At 41.2% G+C, this 24,409-nt stretch overlaps 1 protein-coding gene across 1 annotated transcript in view; it reads right to left on the reverse strand.

The window, feature by feature from the left end:
- Positions 1–24,409, reverse strand: part of DNAH14 (dynein axonemal heavy chain 14) — a 2,550,346-nt gene that overhangs the window by 1,072,700 nt on the left and 1,453,237 nt on the right. Inside the window, 1 exon segment of the mRNA XM_044060213.1 lies at positions 5,828–5,837. Within this exon segment, the coding sequence (XP_043916148.1) occupies positions 5,828–5,837 (10 nt within the window).

Genomic DNA, 24,409 nt, shown 5'->3' on the forward strand with positions numbered 1-24,409 from the left:
AACATTTTGACATGACACTGCTTTAAAATAGGAGGATCCATGGGCAGATATGCTGAAATGGCTGATAAATGAACATTGATAGGGGAATAAGAAAGGCCATAGGATAGTAACTCACCCAAATATTGTAAAAACAGAGAACAACTACCCTTGAATGAATGCTGGTTATATTGTTGGCACCAGCTAGAAAACATTTTCCATTTGCTAATGTATAATTTTCTAGTAGAAGGTTTTCTTGACTCCATTAGTACCTGTTACACATTTTCAGTAAACAGGTACCTAAAAGGAGCTAAAACCCTATCATCCAGGTAGTCAGATGAAGATGATTCATGTCGTAGAGTGTATCAAACACCCCTATTCTTGTGTGAGTAGATCCAGTCTGTGAGGAAGCTTGTGGGAATTGTCCCTGGCTATTTCCAAAAGAAGGGAGAACCACGGTGACATGGGCCAGAAGCGAGTCATCATAATAATCTTGGGGGATTCCTTCTGAGTCTTCAGAAGCACCCTGCATATTAGTGGAAAGAGTGGAAAAGCATACTGGAACATTCCTGTCCAAGGAAATGAAACGAAAAGACATCTGTCTTCCTGGCCTTCTTGCATGAAGTCCTGGAATAGGACCTTGCAAGTTGATTGTACAGAGAGGATGCAAATAGGTCTACTTGAGGAACTTCCCACAGAAAGATCAAATCTTGGAAGACCCCCGATCAAGTTTCCATTTGTAAGGGTCTGCTGTGCTACTGCTCAACTTGTCTGATACATAGTTTTGCTCTGATGGAATGTAGGATGCCTGTAGTGTGAGAGTGTGCTGTGAAGCTATACCCCAAGCTAGCATGGCTAGTCTGCAGAGGAAGAATGACCTGGTTCCCCCTTGCTTCTTGATGTACCAGAAGTCTGTGGTATTATCTGTAACCACTTGAAATGGTTCTGGGGGACCAAAGATGGTTCAGAGAGTTGAGTGCCATGATCAGGGCAAACATCTTCTTGATATGTATGTGCTTGCAACTATCCTTGGTTTCCCACACCCCATGTACTTTTTTCTCTCCTGAAACTGCTTCCCAGACAAAATCTGAAGCATCTGTGGAGACTGACTGGTTTTAGATACCATGTGTCTTTCTCATGTGGTGTCTTGCCATAGATATCATGAGAATCATAGATGCCATGACACCCAAATCCCAAGGTATTCCCCTCTTGGCACCTGAGATCTGAGTGGAAAACTTTAAAAATAGATTTAAATAAAGATCTATTTTTTCCTGTGGAAGAAAGGGTCTTTGAGCTGAGGTGTCTAGTTGACACCCAAGGAACACAATCCTGTGTAAGGAGGTCAAGAAAGACTTTTGAATTTTCTCTTGGAATCCTTGCTTTTGTAAGAGATTTCTTACCCAAGACAGGGAGATTCCTGACATTTTGAAAAATACTCTACAGAGGTAAGCAAGTTGTCTGAGTATGGAAAAATGTGGATACCCTGTAGGCTGCTATGAGCTATAACTACAGTGAGACAATTTGTGAACACTCTTGGTGCAGTGGTTAGTCCAAAGGGTAAGGCAGAGAACTTATAATGTGATCCAGACACATAAAACATTAAGAAACATCTGAAGTCTGCATGAATAGGAATGTGAATATAAGCATATTAGTGTTACCAGGAAACTTGAAAGAGGAAGAAGAGGTAACAGGTTGTGAAATTATGTCATTTTGAATTTGAGCAGCATCACAAACAAGTTCGGGAAAGAAAGATCCAGAAATGGTCCCCAGACATTTTCTTTCTTTGGCAGAAATAACATCCCTGAATAAAAAAACATTCCCCACCTGAGAACCTGTTGGTATAACATGTGATGAAGAACAGGTGAAAACAAGAGTCTAATATGGAGAATGAGGAATAACCCCCTGGAAAGGAGGAGTTTTCTGCAATTGCCATCTGTAACCCTGAAAAATAATTTTCCAAAGCCATTTGTGCGAAGCAATCTTGACAAAGAGAAAAATGGAGAGTCAGACTTTCTGGAATATAAAAATGGACCAGAGTAGGGGGGGGGTCACAAGGCCTCTTGAATATTCATTCAGGCTTGTTGGACTGTCTTTGGATTTGGGAGGTTTGCGACTATGTTTTTTTTTTTTTTGGAACCATCTTGTCATTTCTTCTTAAACATCCATTTTCCTGAACTTTGTTGAGACTGCTTATTCTGTTTTTGCCAAAATTGGATGAAGAGATAAAAAATCCCTTGGACAATTTGGAAAAGGAGGGCTGAGAACTCTTACAGATTCCCTGGATCTGCTTGCCCCTTTCATCATACGTTTCAATCATCTTTGCAGCAGTGGGGCCAAACACCAAATCTCTGTCCAAGGAAGAATTTAAAGTCTTACTTTTAACATAATTTAGGAGTTTCTGAGAATGCAGCCATGCAAACCAGTTGAGACTGGAGGTGTGCTGCCCCCAGGGTTAAATGAACACTACTACATAGTACCTGCCATTAAGAGAAGAGCTTTGTAAAAAGGGATGAATTCAGTTCCATCATTGTTATATTTTTAATTTTATCATATTTTGTATTTAATTCCACACAAGTGAAAACATTTGTATTTATGTTTTGTATTTATAAATACATGCATTTAATTATACACAAGGTCATACTGTGTTTTTAGGTTTTGTTAAGTTGGAAGCACCTAATTGAATATTATTATTAATGAACCAATGGGTGTATTTATTAGTTAATTGATGTTACTATTTTAATGGTGATTAATTGTGCAGAAGGAAAGCGCTTAATGCAGATTGCTTTATTGTACATTAAAGGATTCTTATTTTTATTATGATTGGAGTGACCTCTGTGCCTTTATTGGAACCAGTGTGCCAGACTGGGTGTATTGTGTGGATTACTCCTATCCAAAAACTTTGAGGAGGAGTAGATACATGCTTGATTTTGGGTGGCCACAGTGGTGCAGCAGTTAGTGTTGCCACCTCACAGCAAGAGGTTCTCCAGTTTGATCCTTGGCTGGGGTGCCTTCTGTGCAGAGTCTGCATGTCCTCCCTGTGGTCGTGTGGGTTTCTTCTGGGTGCTCTGGTTTCCTCCCACATCCCAAAGACATGCTGTAGGTAGATTGGACACTTTAAATTGGCCCTAGGCGTGAATGCGTGCATGTGTGTGCCTTCTGTGGAAGGTTGGGCACTGGGCTGGCAGCTCAACACCATAAAAACTCCACTGCCAATCATGAGCTGACAGGTGATCTGCTGTGGCAACCCCTAACTGGGAAAATCTGAAAGAAGAAGAAGATACACGCTTGATTTTCTGTTTCTTTTTGATAGGAAAAATGAAGCCAATCATGTTACTAATGGCAGCAGTTGCTTCCCCCAGGGATGGGCAGAATATTCTGACACAACAGGAAAACCTTTTCTGTTCCATCTCCCGGGACTGACAAGAGTGCCTCTTCCTTGCCCACTGAGTAGACCCAACAGCCGCAGAGGATGTGGTTATTTCCTGGTCCATAGTGGCTGTAGATGCTACACCAGAGGGTTCAGGGATAAAAGATGAGTGATCTGAGGTACAACAAGTGGCCAGAGTACAGTCACCCACCTGTGGCTGAGGCAAGTTGCTACCCTGCTTTGGTGGCAAAGACTTTTTGCTGGTGGTTGGAAGAAGGACTGACCTTGGGTCTCTGTTTCACGGGTAAGATGAAGATGGTGTCTCTTTCCTGTCAGAATACAAGCAGCAACTGCTGGTAAAAATTACCAGTCCACAAAAGTTACTTTTGAGAGGAAAAAATAAGTAAAAGCACTTTAAAACACTACGTCAGCCCCACAAAAGAAAAATAAATGCAATTTCTCCACAGAAATAAATGTTTTTCAGTTACTTTACATTACTTTTAAGCTGACACGAAAAAAAAAAAGAGTGCTCCTTTTAAAAGTACACTGCAGTCTTGAGACAGTTTGCTAAAGCAAAACACTCCTAGCTTTAAAATAACTTTCCTGAAGAGGAAAGTAATAAAATGCCAACAAAATGCCTGAGAGGAGCGTACTCTTCAGTGTCAATAAAGCTCTGAAGGGCTTTGCACCCAAACATGTCTTTTAGTCATCTCAGCTCAACATGCTTGACAGTTTGAGCATGTGGAAGGGTGCCTTGAAGCTTTGGTAACAGGCTGGCTATTAAAGCCTTGGCAGGATATAACCCATACAGCTAAAGCTACTGCAGTAGTGATCAGTATAATGAACATGTACAGATTTAGTAGTTTATAGAGTAGTGTTCCTAGAAGGAGGTATGTCATAAGGACAGAACAGTGATGTGCTCTTCTATGGACTAGGATGATGAAGTGGCATATATTGTTGTTTGAAATGTGGCAAAGTTTTTCTTAGAGGCTGTGGCTAGAAAGGGAAGACATAATATTGTTTTGCCATTAGGATCCCTTTACCTACGCCTTCTCTTCAGTCCTGGCGAGAAAATGAGAGATGTTCATGGCCTAGAAGAAGGTTTGATAGATTTCTGAATTTTGATTTAGCTTTTTGAATGTAAAGCTGAAAATATAGATTTTGGTGTTGCCACTGCCCTAGGTATTTAATGAAAGTTTCCATGGGATGCTGGTAGTAGTCTAGAACAGTTAGGTCAAAAGAAGTGGATTTAAGCTTTTTTAATTTTATGTATGTTAAATGGTATAACTTTGATTTCCTCTGGATTTTTTAGTAACTTCCTTGAATTTAACCACTCTACTGGGACTAGGTGATCCTCTTGTAGCTGTTGTTTGATGATTTGATGAGAAGGGTATCTTTGTCATCAGCTAGGTTTTCCATCATTTAAGAAGCTTGAATTTTTTTTTGTCAGTGGGCTGCATGAAACAACACAGGAGGTATTATTTGGTGTACTCACTCTCCTGCCTTCAATAGCTAGACATGAATTAATTTTTGGTTTCACTGACTTGCCTTACCTGATTTGATAGGGATGATTTGCTGTGTCATGGGCCTGCACAAACCACAACAGGATTTGGTTGCTGCTGTATTTTATATCAGGGAAAAAGTATCCTTCCACCTCATATAAGTGGTACTCCTCTTCAGACAGATATGGTTATAAGAGATCTGGGAATTACCTATGCAAGCAACTCTCTCACTCACTTTCATTTGATCATCATGTTTCCTGCTATCTATCTGGTTCAGTTACTCTCCAAGGGAATGGCATCAAGATATAAGGACGTCATCTTATTATTGTCCTCTTCCCTTACCAGACTCTTCACTGAACACAATGCACCCTTTGATATGTACAGATCAGACCCATACATCTCAATCGTACCGAATATCTTGGTATTTACCAGTTTTGAGGGCAAAATAATGGGGTGCCACGAATTCCCGAGTGGCCCCTTTAATTCCTAATTTGTTTTTTTTTTACTATTTTCTTTCTTTCTTTCTTTTTTGAATTACCCCTTTAAAATTTATGGCTGACATCACTCATCCTGCCTATAGGGGCATGTGCAATGACATCAGCTATTACCTGTAACTGTTGGATTCACTCAGAATTTATTTGAACTATTTGGAGGGAAACAGCAACGACGGAGATAAGTTTTGCAGAGTCTACCCACGTTCCAGCTTCCAGGTAAGAAAAAAGAACTAATGTAGCTTAGTGGAATAGCTTTTTACCCTTTCCTGCTGGCTGTGCTGCAAGTCCGAGAACCTGCACAGCAGATAAAATAAAACTGGACTTTCATACACACAGTTCTGGGCAGGAACTGTGTGTATGAAAGTCCGATTTTATTTTTATCTGCTGTGCCAGGGTATCTTATCTGCTGTTGCTGTCTGAGAACTTATTTTTGCTGAGAAAGTAAGTCTGGGCTGAAAGAACTGTGTATTTTATTTTACAATTAATACACACAGCTTGCTTAATCTGCTGCTGTCTGTTCAAGCAAACATTTTATTTTATAATTTAAGTAAGCTGTGTATATTATCTGCTGCTGTCCATTCAAGTCAGCTGTGCTTAGTCCAAGAATATTTTGCTGTGAAACTAAGTCCGGCGGAGCTGAAAGAACTGTGTGTATTTTATTTGCAATTTAAGCAAGCTGCTGGGGGTTGGGCCAATGTGTGTATTTTTTATCTGCTGTGCTGCAAATCTGAGAACTGTATGTATGAAAGTGCGTTCAATGGTTCAAGCAATTAGCCAATTTTATCTGCATTTGTTTTACACAGGAAAGAGCTGTGTGTATTGTCTGATTTCATCTGCATGTATTTTAAATCTGAAAGAACTGTTATCTGCTGCTCTGGGCCAAACTGTGTGTACTTTATCTTAAATCTAAGCAAGATCAGTCTGTTCAAGCCATTAGCCAATTCTTATTAAGGTCCTTTCCGTTCAACCATTAGCCAATTGCAATTAAACAATCTGCATATTTTGTGTGTGTTTACATGAGAAAGAACTGTGTTTATTATTATCCGATTTTATCTGCATTTATTTTACATGGGAAAGAACTGTTATCTGCTGCTAAACCAAATTGTGTGTTGTACTTTATCTGACAATTTAAGCAAGATCAGTCCATTCAAGCCATTAGCAAATTGTAATTAAGGTGTGTGTGTGTGTGTGTGTGTGTGTAAAATACCACAGTCAACTATACCTGGTGGTTAGGGACTACTCATGCTCAAACCCTACTCTGGGGCCGTATTTAGTTGTCTGTTCTTCAGTTTACTTTGGAAAGTTGGTATTCCACAATTCCATCAGTAAGGGTGGGCTTACATAATTATGTATGCAAATGTTATGTTAATCAGCGTACAAATTTGTACCTATTTTTCATGGGCCTTTGTACAGATTTTTAATGTTTCCAGGTTGAGAGGTATGACAGATCCAAGCATATTGCTCAAATGGAAAGGCCCCATATGACCTTAGCTAATAAAAATTAAAGGCCTTAAATCCTTTTAACTTTCACAATAGAATATTACAACTCCCCTTAAACTCAGTGGCCTACCATCAGAAGTGGCGTGTCACGTGTGTCTCACTTTTTAAGTTATGAAATACCCAGTCCTATTTGACCTCCTATTTTATCTCAAAACCAGTGGGGCTACAAACACCTGTCGTATATATCTAAATTTATGCCAACAAATAAACAAGACTTACCAGAGGAAAAGATTCCTAACTCAGTCTATTCTCATCCTCTAGAATAAGTTACTACTACAGGTCAAGCAAAATACTACTTTGTCTACCTTTAAGCATAATCTTGATAACTGGATAAGTAGATACAAATTTACATCAGGGTTATTATGTCAAGTCTCAGCTCAGCCCTGCAGAGTTCTACAGCAGCAGAGTGACAAAAGAGAGACTTTGGAGTGATTAAGTATAATTTTTCTGTATTTTCTTGCTGCCTTTAGCTAATTCCACCTAAAATGCCAATTTTCTAGAGTTTCTGTGATTTAAAAAGCTTGTTTCAGCTACATATTGTACTTATTTTACTGCCTGCACTTTAACAAAGTCATTTTTGTGTTTAAATTACATGTTTAACTGTTGTAGGCTACTCACTCAAGTGTGATAGCCATTTCTGTGCATTTAAAGTGTTTTTTTGATCGTATCTGCTTTATTTTTTGAATAAAATAAAAAAAAATATATATATATATATACTTATTCTCCCGCCTTTCTAAGCTAGTATAGTCCAGTTTTCAGGTTAGTGCTGAATTCAGGGCTGTGTTACAAGTTTCTGTGTTTGCCCACACCTTACTTGGATAGAAGGAAGTTTCTCTGTTCACTGTGAGAGAGGGAGCTTTGAGCAGCCTATCTGTCCCTGGAGGAGTGGTTTCAGCCCAGAAATTAGTAGTTTATTGGGCATTTTAGGCTGATTTCTATCTCTTTCATTTCCCTGCTATAAAACCCGCATTTGCGTGGTTTTGCGCACCAGGCAGCACCAGTTAACTAGGGTATAACTATTCCCGGCTCCACAAAATGTACTCTTCAATTTTTCCCTTAGAACTAGACAAACTTTCAACTTAAGCACTCAAACCATTCACTTCTCATCCCAGAACTTGCTCAAAACTCATAGCAAGCACTAATAAACCTTAGCACTAGACCCCCCCCCCCATACTGTAAAGAAGGACAAGGCTCTCTATTCGACCTTACCAGCCAATAAGTAAAACAGTTCACTGTACCTATCCAGGCATGTCCAAAGGACAGTTTCAGGTGTACTCTCTGATCCAACTGATGAATCTGGGCATTTTGAGGCAATGTTACAATTGCCTCATGTACACAGACAACCCTCTCCTCCTTCCACCAAACACTAATACATGCGAGAGATGCAATTATACAGCCAAACTGGAGGCTAAGCTCTCTCACCCCAAGACTGGACCAGGCAGTCAAGAGGAGAATAGAATTACTTGCATCACACCACCAGTCTCACATAGACCTATGAAACCAGCACCGGCAAAAAACACACATAAATACATGAAAACATACTCGGATGCTCTAAATAAAAATCTGCAAAAGCAACAGAGACATCCAAGCAACCTCCATCCCCCAACACAAACCATGAAACACACACTTCACAAAACCAGCGTGCCTCACAATCACAGCCCTTAAGGCAAAATAACATACCCAACACACTAGTAATTGGTGACTCTATAGTCAGGCACACTGACGACCCACTCACTAGGCTGAACAAGGAGAAGGTTACTGTTAGCTGCCTGTCGGGTGCCAGGATCCGCCACATAACACAAGCACTCAGGTCACTCCAGAACAAGTCCAAATATGACTCTGTCATTGTCCATGTTGGTGTGAATGACCTGAGCCATACCTCCCTGGACTACATAAAAAGAGACATGGAGGAGCTCTCTGATCACATAGCCCAGGCCAGTATGACCCTGACCCTGAGTAGCATCCTGCCCTCACCAAGAATGATACCATGTTATAGAGAAACAATTATCAATTTCAACAATTGGCCAAGCTTCTGGTGTCATTCAAAGGGGATCTAGTGTCTGTCAGCCTGGGATAATATGCTCAACAAGCCACGCTGCTTCGCTAGAGATGGCTTGCATCTGTCACCCTTAGGCTTTCGAATACTGGCCAAGGCTCTTGCCACCCCCATAGTGTCTTTTTTAGGCAAGGCTAAAAAGACAAACCCACCACCGTAAATAGCATAAGTAACAAAAAACTGAGGGTAATGCTAATCAATGCCAGAAGTCTAAACCTCAAAATGCATGCACTCGAGGCACTCCTCAGTATGGAGAAAATCGATATATGTGCAGTAACAGAAACCTGGTTTAAGGCTCCAGACAGCACCCCAGCACTACCATGCTACAACTCATACCATGCATTTTGGCCACAAAACCCGGACCGAAATACAAAAGGTGGGGGAGTATCCATATTCATCAAGGATACCCACACCTCCAGGTTAGTGGCACAACATGATGCTTCAGAGATCATCCATGTGCAACTAACAATGGGCAAAACTGCTATTCAAATTATAGCTTGCTACAGATCACCCACCATGTCCCAGGACCACCACTCCGCATCCCTGGAAACACTGGGAAACATAAAGGTCCTACCAAACACCCTGATATTGGGTGATTTCAATTATCCAAACATTAACTGGGAGAACTACTCAAGTACAAACTCCCTTGCCCAACATTTCCTAGAATTTATAAACTCAAACACCCTGGATCAACTGGTCAACACCCCCACCAGAGGTGACAACATATTGGACCTGGTCATCACCAACATGGGCGACCGGTGTTCCACACCGGAGGTCAGCCCCTCACTGGTTAGATCTGACCATAATCTAATCTCTCTGGATATCCACATTCCGCCACCACCCCTGGTCAAAGAAACCACAGTGAAAAACTTTTCAAAAGCAAACTTCACGTTACTTAAGACCAAGGTGAGAAGTTTCAAAGCCCCCATGCTAAAGGATAATGCTGTCCAAGCTGCAAATTCCTTTACTAATGCACTCTACGGGCACCTACAAGAATGCATGGATCATGCTATCCCAAACAAAACCAAGACTCACTCCTCCAAGAAAAGGAAACCAGTCTGGTGGACCCCTGCCATAAACAAGCTATACAATAGAAGGAGGAAACTAGTACAGAAAAGAGTAAAATCCCATGAAGGGAAGGCATCCCTGATCAGTATCAGCAAGAAACTACATTCCCTCATAAAATCATCCAAGGCTAGCTTCGAAAAAAAATTGCCATGGACTCCAAAGATAACCACAAGGCATTCTTTAGCAATGTCAAGAATCTAAAGTGGCAATTCTCAGATCTGCTCGGAGTTTGTGCAGAATGGCATAAAATACACTGAACCGACTGATATAGCCAACATCCTGGCAGACAGGTTCAATGCAAACTTCACCCCCCTCTCACCCCCAAAAGGGCCCATAACTATACCAGAAGAATGTAGTGCCCCTGAAATCACAGACACTCAGGTTAAAACAGCCCTCTCCAAAGCCAAAAACACAGTATCAATGGGACCGGATAGTGTCCCAGGCTGTGTCCTACACAAGCTCAACGATGAACTAACCCCTCACCTAAACACACTGTTTAAACTCAGCCACTCCACAGGCTATGTGCTCAAAGAGTGGTGCACAGCAACTGTTATTCTGCTCCACAAAGGTGGAGCCTCAACGGACCCTGGGAACTATTGCCCTATAAGCCTGACTAGCTTGGTCTACAAAGCTATGGAGCGCATCATCATGGATCTCATTAACAGAGACATAAGAAACCTCCAAACACTGGACCCTACCCAGTCCAGCTTTGTTAAGGGCAGATCATACCTCCTAAACCTGGTGGACTTCTTTGAGACAGTTACCAAGGCTATAGACGAGGGAGAGATGGTCCACACAGCCTACCTAGACCTCACAAAGGTTTTTGACACCATTCCCCACTCAGGTATTATAGATAAGCTCACCAGCCTGAACATAAACCCCTACGTCACGAGATGGGTTGCCAACTGGCTCATGGACAGAACCCACATAGTAAGAGTTGTGGGAGCTAGGACTGACTCTAAACTGGTTACAAGTTGTAACCTCCTGTTCGGCATATACTTCTCAGAGGTACAGGCAAGCACAGGAGGACTATGGCTGACCAGGTTCGCAGATGACTGCAAACTAGGAGCAATACTTGACTCTCCAGCTGACACAGACAACCTCCAAAAGGGTCTCACTGAGACAGATATCATGTGTCAAAACCATGGCCTCAAGCTAAATGCCAAAAAGTGCATAGTCATCCCCTTTGGAAAAAAACAAAGTACCTACAAACTACCACATAGGTGGTAGCCCCCTTAATAAGGAAGATGTAATAAGGGATCTGGGGACCCAAGTAAATAGTAACCTCTCCTTTGATAATTACATTGCCAAAGTGGATAGAAAATCCTTCTATGTGGCCCATCTAATCACAAAAGGGTTTGCATCAAGATTGAAAGAGGTCATTGGGCCCCTCTATGCATCACGCATCAAACCAATCATAGAGTACAATGCCCCATTTGGGATGTACCTTACAAGACACCTGCAACAACTGGAAAGACCACAGAAGTACCTCACCAAGAGGATCACTGGCCTCAAGCAGATGCCCTATGCAGCTCGACTGAAGAAACTCCAGCTATACTCGGTTGCATACCGCCTACTCAGAGGTGATCTCTGCCTGATGTTCAAGGCCATGTCCAACCCAGAATTGATGGACATGCTCCATCTAAAGAAAACCATATCCCCTCGAGCCACATGCTCCAGGGATCTAAACCTCACCTCAACAATAAATAGGACATGCTGGAGGGATAGATTCCTGTCCCAGAGACTTCCCATGCTCTGGAACAAGATTCCAATCTACATTAGGCAGAGCTCCTCGCTAACCCTCTTCAAGAGAAACCTTGACGAGTGGATGGGAAACAGAAAGTTTACCCCAGGGATCACTTCAATGGCTCTGCTGGACAGAGGCACAGGGAACTAATCTAAGAGGGCAGCGAAAGCCAACACATTCCGGCTAGGCTTATAAATGCCTTCAGGCAGATAGCCTAGTACCTACCTATGAACCTATGACCCTAAATTGGGAGGTGTGTACTATTAAATGCTTGTAAACACTGTCAAGAACTTTTAAGTGTATCTACTTTAAGGTGTATATGGTTAGGCATATTATGGTTCTTGGGATCACCTGGCTAGTATTATTCCTTTATTACAATGTTTCTTTGTATCAGAGGATGAAGAAAATAGCTCACTGTCAGGGTCAAATACATAGAGTTAGACAGCATCACCTACAGAGTGTGGACAATAGTCTTTTAATACACATTGTAGTAAAGTTGCAAATGTGAGGTGGTCAAACACTGAAAGAAAATTAAACAAAAAATCAGTTTCCCCTCTCATAAATGGTGCCTACTAAAACAGTTATCTTGCCACAGAAAAGTACAGTTGCATAAGTCCAAATTATCTATAACAGTAGAATTTCACATTTTGCATTACCTTACTGACATATGGGTTGTTTGCATGCACATACCCACACTGGCAGCTAGCCAGAGCTTAGAATCCTCTCCTCTGACTCCCTGTGATACAGGATTGGCTAAGCCTGTCCCATCAGGGGGAAGCCTACCTTCTGTCAAAGGAAGTCAGTTGTTCAGGCTTTTAGTGCTAAGTAGGAAGAAACAAGTGACCAGAAGCAAGAATTGCCTGAAACCAACCATTTCACAGCCAAAAAGCACCAACAGAAATAACCAAAGCCAACCAAAAACACAACAAGTTTGGATACCATCGAACTATATATAAAATAAGGGGGGTAGGTGTTCCCACTGAGGCAGTGTGAAATTTCAACAAGTACTATTAAAGGTAAATAGGACTTACACAACTGTACTATGTCCATTATTCATTCCCCAGTAGCCTCCAAAACTCACCCCAAGCCAAACCCTCTTCCTACTCAGTTCACCCGTTTCCTTCCAAAACAGGGACCACATCACCATCACCACTATCACCAAAACCACCAAAACCCAACCCACCTATCTCAAACTCACTAAAACAGCTTAAATTAATTTCCTTAAGTACTCATAGCATCTACAATAAAATTTCAGAACTCCATGCTTGGATCTCGCACAATGCACCTGATATTCTTGCTCCATGCTTGGATCTTTCACAGTACACCAGATATTCTTGTTATAACTGAAGCATGGCTAAAACCTCATATACTTGGCTCTGAAATATCCCTCCCTGGTTATAATATCATCAGGTGGTGGAGCAGCTTTCCTGTACCCAGACTACATTGAATTCCTACTGTACAACAAACCTATTTCCAAATTCCACAATGCTGAACTCCTCATTTCCCATCTTAAACTAAATATCCATATATTCCCCCAGGTAATAATGCTATGATTCTAGAAAACATCCTAAACTGGATCTCACATACAATTTCTAATGAAAGGATAATCCTAAACTATGTTAATTTTAATTGGCAGATTATCTCCACAAAATATCCATCTAGTCTACACCTATTTGGATCGACTCACCTCATTTCCTCCCCAACATGTTAGAACTATTCCAGAACTACTCCAAAAACAGTGGCTCACTTCTCAACTAGATATTGGTGTCTGATTCCACTAAGTATGTTTCCAGTGGCACTCTCTCTGATTCTCTCTGTGATCACCTCCCTGTATATGCAAACAGACTCGGTACTCATCATGTCAAACAACACTTACTTAGAACTTCCCAAAACCTCACTAATTTAACCCTGATACATTTAACAGAAATATAACCTCTCAACTGATTTATCCTGAAAAATATTCCACTCGACAAAGATGGACACAAATTTAACTCACTTTGCTAGAAAACCTTCAATATTCTTGCTCCAATTAAAGCAAAAGGAATAAAGATTAACTATACTCCTTGGTTATCCATTCATAGCAGACACCTAATGTATGAAAGAGATAGGGCTTGGAAAGAATGGTTAAAATATGGATCTCCTCAAAACCTACAACCCTTTAAAGAACCACATAACCATATTAAAAGACAGATTATTGCAGACAAGAAACTTTATTTCAGTAACCCTTTACTAACACGCATTAAAGCCCTTACTAAAGATTTTCCTCCCAATAATCCTGACATGGCCTTTCCTCAGACAACAAATACCCCCTATTTTATCGTAAAACCCATCCCAACCTGCTACATCAAATCTTTACTGTTTAAACTGAAATCTTGTTCTCCTTCAGTAGATAACCTCCCATCAGAATACCTCAAGTTAGCTACCAGTTCCATAGCCTATCCTGTATCTCTTCTAATTAACAGATTTATCAAGGAATCATACATTCATTCTCTATGGAAAAAAATCTTCATCATCTCCTTCATAAAGGAGAAACCTCATCTGATATACCCAGTTTCAGACTTATTGCCATATTATCCCTTGTCAAAAATTCTGGAGAAGTGCATTCACAAGCAACTTCTTCAAAATATTCTACAGGAAAAGCTCCAAGCCCCTACACGGCATGGTTTTAGACCCACCCATAGCACTACCACAGCTTTATTAACTTTCACAGATATTATTAAAGCCAGAGAAAAAGGCAAACTTGTTTCATCTGTATTCCTTGACCTCTTTACAGCTTTTGATCTAGATCCTCACCAGAAACTCTTTTACCATCTGTCTTCCTTGGGCTATCAGAACCCACACTATTATGTTTTATCAACTACTGTACTGATAGATACTAATCTGCTAAATGTCTCTCCACTTTTTCTCCCTTCCTTCCTTAACAATACTGATGTGCCACAGGGCTCCATTCTCAGCCCTCTACTCTTTAATATATTCTCTAAGAATTTACAGAAACACTCTCAGCAAGCTTCCCTCATACAATACGCTGATGATTCTACCCTAATATGCATTTCTGCCAACTTAATACATCTTCAGAGAATTACTCAAGAAGCCTTTAACTCTTCTTCGAAAGTTGACTTCAGGATGATCATCTGCTACTAAGTTCCTCCAAAAAAGAATAAATTAGTTCTCTTTTTCTCAAAATCCCATTTCTATGAAAAAAAAACAAATTTAAAAATGTTTCCTTATATATAATACTAAGATTAAAGTTACCCCACATCCAAAACTACTTGGCATGGCAATCAACAACAATCTTAAATTTGATTTACAAATCCCTAACAGCATCAAGAAACCCATCAAAAACTAGACATCCTACACAGAGTAAAGAAGTCCCTTACACACTCTGCCAAGTTAAGTCTAGCTACCACTTTCCTCTTCACCTCCTCCTATGTGAAGTCCCTGTAATGATCAACTTACAAGTCTCACTTTGTGCTAAACTTGAACAGTATTATAACAAATTTGCCAGATTCGCTTGCAACAAACCTTACCAGACCCACCACTGTTTAGCACTAAAACACTTAGCTGGCTAGAGCTTCCTCAGTACTTATGTTATACTCAGCTCACTTTAACCCATAAAATCATCCATACACCATTCATCTGCCCAGCAATCTACCTACTTCAACACTATCTTCCAAATTGTCCCCTTAAGTCAAATAATAAACAACTACTTACCATCTATAAACCACATAAGGGCTGCTGGGGTCAGTCTGTATTCCAAAAGTGTAGCTACAACTTGGAATAAAATTCCTATATCTGTCAGGTCTATTGCACACCTTCATCTCTTCAAATCCTTAATAAAGACTTCCTCTCTACCTCCTCCTGGCTTTGTCCCTGTTCCTCACTGGGGACATAGATCTAATTCTCTTTACCACCTTTCTTATACCTCCCTTTAAAGCACTATATCATTTAACCTGCTTATCCCCTTCTAATACCTCACTTTATTGTACTTCTTAAACTACTATACCTACTTCTAATTAGCATACCTAAATTACTATTACATCTCTACTTCCCTGTTAACACTCAGACTTGCTCATCTCCTCCAATACCTCACACTATTGCATTTCTTAAATTACTCCTACCTATCTTATAGTCCACTCTTCTGTCTGTAAAATTTCAGTGCAATGCTTGTAAATTTAATGTTTGTGAATATCAATACAAATTTTATTATACTAACTGTTATGCTATCTATTCATTGAAACTGCATACAATTTGTTATTGTAAATATCGATTGCATTAAATAAGATACTTTGGAGCTCTTCTCTCTGGGCCTCCACTGAAAAAGGACATCTGTGTCCAGTCTGACTTTCCCCGTAAACAAATGTCAATGAATAAATAAACTAAATAATTCACACAGCCAAAGTGGCATATGAGTAGATTCACAGTGCTTACCATACCTAGAAGGAAGAAGGATAAAAATGGAACTTGTTTGTTGTGCTTTGTAAAGGTAAGAACAGAGAACCAGGCTGCTGCTTCTAGAGTCCACTCCTTTCTAATATGCCACCAAAGAGGATAAGGCTCTATTAGAATGTGCCTTAAGCTATACTGGAATAGATTTACCATGGTGGGAGTAAAAAAAACAATAGCAAAGGACAATCCAAGAGCAATCATTTGTTTACAGACAGGTTGACCCTTCCCTAGAAAAGGAAATAAACAGCTATTCAGCTTTCCTGAAGGGCTTAGTTCTGTCAGGGTAGCACCTGAGCTGCCTGTGCACATCTGAAGTGTGCAGAATTTTCTTTCCCTTGTTTTAGGTTCTGCAAAAAAAACTTGGAGATTGATGGCTTGGTTCAGGATAAATTCAGAAACAACTTTTGGCATGAAAGATGGTTTAGTGTGTAAAACAACCCTGTCATAGAGGAAAATCAGATAAGGTTGGCCCATTGTGAGACTCGCCTTGCAGATGTCAGAGAAATAAGCAAAATAGTTTTCCAATAAATCAGCAAGAAAGACTGGTTCAAAAGGAAATAAGATCAATGTTTCAAGAACAAAGCTGAGATCCCAAGGAGAATGAATTTGCTTTTGAAGAGGTCTCAAATGCAACACTCCTTTCATAAACTGTTTGACACGAGATGAAAGAAGGGGATCCATGGGTAGACCAGCTAACATGGCCACAATATGCACTTTGATAGATGCATAAAGATATACCATTATTGAGTAGCTCACACAAATATTTTAAAATGACGGGTTGACACTATGCCAGGCCCTCTGTTATCAGTTAGGCACCAACTGCAAAAACATCTTTCACTCGTAAACATATTATTTTCTAGTTGCAGGTTTTCTTACCTCCATCAATTTCTGCAGCACTTCCTCATGGAACAAGTGGCTATAAGGTATCAAGAGAGAATCATCCAGGCTGTCAGCAGCAATTGCTCTAAGTTGGGGGTACACCAATCACCCCTGACTACTATTAAAGCAGATCCAGAGTGTCAAAAAGCTTGTGGTACTTGCCCTTGGCCAATTCCCATTAAAATGAAGCACCATCTTTGCCTGAGCCAAAAGATGGTCACTGCAATGATCTTTGGTAATTCTTTCCTGAATCTTCAGAAGTACCTTGGGTATTAGTGTAAAGATTAGAAATGCATAAAGGAACAGTCTCGTCCAAGGGAACAAGAATGCATCTGTCCTTCAAGCATGGCTGCAAGGATGTCTCAAACAGAATCTTTCCAACTGTGTGTTTTGAAAGCAGACAAACAAATGTATTTGAGGTGTTCTCCACATCTGTACCAAATCCTGGAAGACCGCTATTCTGAATTAACACTTATGAAGGTCCATCTGGCTTCTTAGTCTGTCTGCCACTATGTTTTGCTCTGACAGGATGTTTGAGGCTTGAAGCATCAGAGAATGCCATATGGCTAGTTCCCAGGCTATCACTGCCAACTGGCAAAGAGGGTATAACCTTGTACCCACTTGTTTGTTCAGGTACCACATGACCGGTATTGTCTGTGACAATTAAAACTGGACTTGGAGACCATAAGTGGTAAAGATCTTTTAATGCCAGAATCACTGCTAACATTTCTTTGACATTTGTGTTCTTTGCAGCATCCAAAGAACCCAATATGCCTTGTACGTGAACTCCCCTGGACATTGTTCCCAACACAAAATCTGAAGAATCCATCTGGACTGACTGAACTGGGGTCTGGATTGAGAAAGGTAGGCTTGGATTGAGATATATCTGATGCTTTCACCACTGTAACTATCATTTCACACATTCCAACACTGGTATCCTGAACTCTAGAAAATGCAGGTACTGGAAACAACAATTGTTTATGTACCATTTAATCTTTCTCATGTGGAGTCTGGCTAGTGATATTAGAAGGATCCCTAATGCCACAAGGCCTAGAATTTTGAGAAATTCTCTTGCAGAGGCAGCTTCTTGAATGCAGAAATAGCTGAGAAGTCAGGACTTTGTCTTCTTGTACAAATATCCTTCTTTTCTTTGTGAAAATCATGCACCCCAAGAAGACAATTCTTTGAAGAGGTGAGACAGGACTTTTGAAGTTTCAACTTGAAACCCAGTTGAGCTAGAACAGCCAAGACCTTGTGTAATACTTTTAACAGCTGGAAACAGACTGCAGAAATCTGCAAGTCATCTAAATAAGGGAAAATGTGGATGGTCTGTGTCCTGCAGTAAGCAAACACTGCAGCCACACACTTTATAAATATTATAGCACAGCAGATAGCCCAAAGGGCATCGCAGAAAACTAGCAAATCTCAGATATTTTCTGAAGCTGGGAGCAATTGGAATGTGATGATAAGCATCTTGTAGATCTAATGCCAAACAACATGGATCTATCATTATGGTAAGTATATAACTTTTTTATCTAGTGTTGCCTGTTTTAATCTGATTTAACCATGGGACAGATTCCCAAGCTGGCACACCTGGATAGTATCAAGGAAAGATGTTCCTGAGGATTGCAGTACCAAAGGATGAGTGTGATCTAGGCTGTACATCCAGTTTGTAATGAAAATATAAAAGTGTAAACTGTTGACCAAGTTGCTGCAGCACAAATGTCATCAACAGGAAGTATACTTGAAAAAGGCTGTTGATGTGGCAATTGCTCTTGTGAAATGGGTCTTAGGTTTATATTGTAACAACAAACCCTTTTAGCTGTATATAAAAGAAATGCAGTCTGATGACCATCTGGAAAGAGTGCTGCTCTGCTTGATTTAGGCTTTGAAAAGGCAATGAACAATTGATTGGATTTTTCTGAATTGCTTGGTCCTATGAAGACAGAACCTAAGTTAGCGATGATCGTCTAGTATATGAAAAATATACTTACCTTCATTTGAGAATTTGGGGAAAAAGATAGTTAAATCTATTGACTGATTTAGATTTGCTTGGATGCCAGCTTACGAAGGAAGGATGCTTTAGTTCTCAGGGAAACTCTGTCTTTATGAAAAAAAAAACAGATAAGAAGGCTTGCAGGAAAGTGCTTCCATCTCTGAAATCCATCTTGCTGATGTAACAGCCACCAGAAATATTGTTTTCCAAGAGAGAAATTTTAGATTAACTGATGCTACTGGTTCAAAAGGTGGTTGAGTTAATGCCTGTAGCATGATAGTAATATCTTGGGGGGGGGGGGTACTGGATCCCTGATAGATGGATATAGGAGAAGGGTTCCCTTCAAAAAGGCTTTAGAGACTCTTAAGGAGGCTATAGAGTTGTCATTCTGTCCTATGTGGAAACTTGAAATAGCACCCATATGTACTTTGATAGCAGAATAACTAGAGCCAGTGTGAAAAACTTCAGTCATAAACTCCAATATGGAAGGAATAAGAGCAGAGAAGGGGTCCAACCCCTTTGAATTAGGCCAAATGGAAAATCTCTTCCATAGTAGGTCTTCTTAGTGGATTGTTTTTGAGAAGCTGATATGATCTGGACCAGTGAAGAAGGAAGCCTGGCATCTCTGGTTAAGGTTAGAACTAGAGGAACCAAGCAGTTAATTTCAGGGATCTATAGACCAGATGGGTATGTTAAAAGATTTGGATATCGGATCCAACATCCATGGAAGATGTACTAGTAGAGGCCACAGGAAGGGAAACCATGTTTGTCGGGGCCAGAAAGCAGCAATGAAGATTTCCCTGGTCTTGCATATTCTCGCTTTCTGTATGAATTTGTTCATTAATGGCAGAGAGGAAAAGGCATACAGGAGACCTACAGGCCAATTGTGGACCAGAACATCCCTCTGTGACTGTTCCTGTGGAGGGATCAGGACAAAGTAACTGCTGCACTTATTGTTTAGGTATAATGAAGACAGGCTGCATCAAGGTTGGCCCCGTACCTCTCTACCTGGAAACATCAAAAATCTGGACAAGGCCTATGAAACATGTGTACAAATCTGTATGCTGATTAACGTAAAATTTGCATACATAATTACGTAACCCCACCCACTCAAATTGTGTGATACCAACTTTTAAACACAAACTGAAGAAAAGACAACCAAATATGACACCAGAGTCCCCCTGCAGCCATTCCAGTGTCCCACTACCTGGCTATTTCTCCCCATTTATCATAAACACTAATGTGTGCATGCATACTGCTTTACTTCTACAATGATTATTTGATTTTAATTTTACATTTTATAGCACAATGCACAAACACTAATAGATATCTGCTAAACAAAGCAATACTGTCTCACAATGAAAATAGACTTGACATTAAAACTTCTCTGCCCTTGAAACTCACATGCATTGAAACCCACACCACATCCAAAGAAAATAAATGCATCTGGCCAGTGGTGGATAAAGATTACCTTTGGGCTGTTTTCAAATCATAGGCCCCTTGCACATAAAAAAAGAAACATACATGCATTCTTTGATACACCTTCCTGACTTTATTAAATTATATTCCTTGTATAATACAGCACACTTGTTAAACTTAAGTTAGAGCACATTTTAAATTTATTGTTTTTTCCAGTAGGCAATGAAACAAAATGCATGCTCCAATAATGACAAAACTCCACACACACACACACACACACACACACACACACACACACACACACACACACACACACACACACACACTTTAAATTTATTGTTTGAACATTTTTCCAGTAGGCATTAGGCAATGAAACAAAATGCATGAAGCAATAATGACAAAACTGCCCAATTCAGAACATTTCCATCATAAAACTCTACTTCCACAGACACTATATATATAGTTTCATAGTTTAGTACTAGGCTATCTGCCCTGGGGCATTTGCAAGCCTAGCCCTAGAGATGTGGCTTTCGCCACCCCATGTAGTGGTACTAAGGTGTATAGAATAAATTTAGAATACTGTGCCTTTGTTTAGTAGTGACACATTGAAGACCCCCTTACTTATTAAAATTAGTTTACTGTGCCTCTGTTAAGTAGCGACACAGGGGTGACCCCCGGGGTAAACCTACGATCTCCCATCCATTCGTCAAGATTTCTCTTGAAGAGAGTCAGTGAGGGGCTCTGCCTAACATGGACTGGGATTTTGTTCCAGAGTATGGGAAGCCTCTGAGTTATGAATCTGTCCCTCCAGCATGTTCTATTCATGTTTGTACTGAGGTTTAAATCTTTGGCTCTCATGGTTCTTATGGATTTTGATTTTTGAGCTGGAGCATGTCCATCAATTCCTGGTTGGACATGGCCTTGTACGTCAGGCACAGATCACCTCTGAGCAGGCGGTATGCTACTGAATAAAGCTGGAGTTTTTTTAGCCTGGCAGCATATGACATATGTTGGAGACCCTTGATCCTCTTGGTGAGGTACTTCTGGGGTCTCTCCAGCTGTTGTAAGTGCCGGGTGAGGTACATACCAAATGGGGCATTGTACTCAATCATGGGCCTGATAAGGGAGGAGTACAGGGGCACGATGACCTCCTTTGATTTGGATGTGAACCCCTTCATGATAAGGTGGGCTAGGTAGAAAGTCTTTCTAACCACTTTGGCAACGTGGGTGTCAAATGAGAGGTCACTATCAACTTGGGTCCCCAGGTCTCTGATTACTTTTTCAGTACTCAGTGGGTTACTGTCTATGTGATAATTTGTGGGTATTTTGTTTTTCCCAAAGGGGATGACTATACATTTCTTGGCATTCAGTTTAAGGCCGTGATTCCGACACTAGTTGTCCATTTCGGTGAGGCCTTTCTGTAGGATGTATGTGTCAGCTGGTGTATCGACTATGGCGCCTAGTTTGCAGTCATCTGCGAACTTTGTCAGCCGCAACCCTCCCATGTTTGCTTTCACATCTGAGAAGTAAATGCCGAACAAGTGGGGTCCCAGGACAGAGCCCTGTGGGACACCACTTGTGACTGGCTTTGAGTCTGACATGGCTCCCGCAATCTTGACTTTATGGGTTCTGTTCTTTAGCCAGTTTGCAACCCATCTTGTGACATATGGATTTACTTTTAAGCTGTTAAGCTTATCTATGATCCCCGAGTGGGGTATTGTGTCGAAGGCTTTAGCCAAGTCCAGGTAGGCTGTATGGACTGCCTTGCCCTCATCAATGGCTCTAATGACTGTTTCGATAAAAGTCAACCAGGTTCAAAAGGCAGGATCTGCCCTTTACAAAGCCGAACTGGGTGGGATCAAGTGTCTGTAGGTCCCCAATGTCGTTGTTTATGAGTTCCATAATAATTCTTTCCATAGCTTTGCAAACCAGGCTGGTCAAGCTTATAGGGCGGTAGTTCCCAGGGTCTGTAGTGGAGCCTCCCTTGTGGAGTGGGACCACTGTTGCTGTACGCCAGTGTTCAGGTACATATCCTGTAGTAAGGCTAAGGTTAAATAACATATGCGGGTTTAGCTCCTCTTGGAGTTCACGTATCACGCAGCCGGGGATACCATCAGGTCCCATAGATGCTGTGTTTTTTGCTTTGTTGAGGGCGGTATTCACCTGGACATCAGAGATGACAGGGAGGTTACATTCAGCTGGGATGAGTATTTCTTCTTTTGGAGGTGAGGGAGGGGAGAAATTTGCACTGAACCTGTCTGCCAGAATGTTGGCAATATCTGTGGGTTTGGTAAATTTTTTGTCGTTGTGTACTAACTCTGAGCATATCTGAGTGTTTCCGCCCAAGTTTCTAACATAACTGAAGAATGCCTTGTGGTTATCTTTAGTGTCCTTGGCGATTTTTCTCTCAAAGTTGGCCTTGGATATTTTTATGAGAGAACGTAGCTTTCTACTAGTGCTGATCAGAGATGCCTTCCCTTTATGGGATTTTGCTCTGTCTTGCAGTAGCTTCCTTCTTTTGTTATACAATTTGTTTATGGCTGGGGTCCACCAGACAGGACGCTTTCCTTTGGTGGAGAGGGTCTTGGTTTTATTTGGGATTGCATGATCCATGCATTCTTGGAGATGTCCGTAGAAAGCATTTGTGTAGGATTCAGCATTGTGGGATGTGGTTTCCATTGGCCCTGTGGGCTTAAATGATACCACCTCAGTCTTGAGAAGTGTAAAGTCGGCTTTTGAGAAGTTTCTCACTGTAGTCGTTTGTGTTGGGGGTGGAGGTGGTAAATGTATATCCAGGGTGATTAGTTTGTGGTCAGATCTCACCAGTGAGGGCAATACTTCCGGTGTGGAGCATTTTGTCCCCATGTTTGTGATGATCAGGTCTAGTATATTATCCCCCCTTGTGGGAGAGGTGACTAGCTGTTCCATTGCATTTGAGTTTATGAATTCCAGGAACCTTTGGGCTAGGGTGTTAGGGCTAGAATAGTGCACCCAGTCTATGTTAGGGTAGTTGAAGTCTCCCAATATGATGGTATTTGGTGAGACATTCATATCTTCCAATATCTTCAGGAAGGCTGAGTGGGGTTCTTGAGATTGGGAGGGTGGTCTGTAACATGCAACCAGTTGTATAGCAGTTTTGCCTATGGTTAGCTGCACCTGGATGGTCTCCGATGCTTCATGAGTTGTCACTAACCTAGAGGTGTGGGTATCCTTGATGAATATGGACACTCCCCCTCCCTTTGTGGTTCGGCCCGGGTTTTGGGGCCGAAAAGCATGATACGAGGTAAAGCCTGGTAGCGCTGGGGTGCTCTCAGGAGCTTTGAACCAGGTCTCGGTTACAGCGCAGACATCGATGTTCTCCATATTGAGGAGTGCTTCGAGAGCCTGCATCTTGAGATTTAGACTTCTGGCGTTGAGCAGCATTACCCTTAATTTTTTTCCATTTTTGTTTTCTAAGGAGGTGGGTTCGTCTTTTGAGCCTTGCCTAAAAAAGGCACTATGGGGGTGGCGAGATCCTTAGCCAATATCCGGAAGCCAAGTGGTGACAGGTGCAAGCCGTCCCTTGCGAAGCAGCGTGGCTTGTCCAGCATGTCATCCCAAGCAGACAGACATTGGATCCCCCTAGAATGACACCAGTAATTGAGCCAATTATTAAAGCTGATCATCTTGTCTTTGTATTGTGGCATCATTCTTGGTGAGGGCAGGATGCTGCTCAGGGTCAGGGTCATACCAGCCTGGGCTACATAATCAGAGAGCTCCTCTATGTCTCTTTTCATGTAGTCCAAGGAGGTACGTCTCAGGTCATTCACGCCGGCATGGACAATGACGGAGTCATATTTGTACGTGCTTTTGAGTAACCTGAGTGCGTGTGTTAGATGGCGGATCCTAGCCCCCGATAGGCAGCTTACCATTACCCTCTCCTTGCTCAGCCTGGTAAGTGGGACGTCGGTGTGTCTGAC

Source organism: Protopterus annectens, chromosome 1.part2 (assembly GCF_019279795.1).
Source record: "Protopterus annectens isolate FY-2018-M chromosome 1.part2, PAN1.0, whole genome shotgun sequence".
NCBI classification, from domain to species: domain Eukaryota; kingdom Metazoa; phylum Chordata; order Ceratodontiformes; family Protopteridae; genus Protopterus; species Protopterus annectens.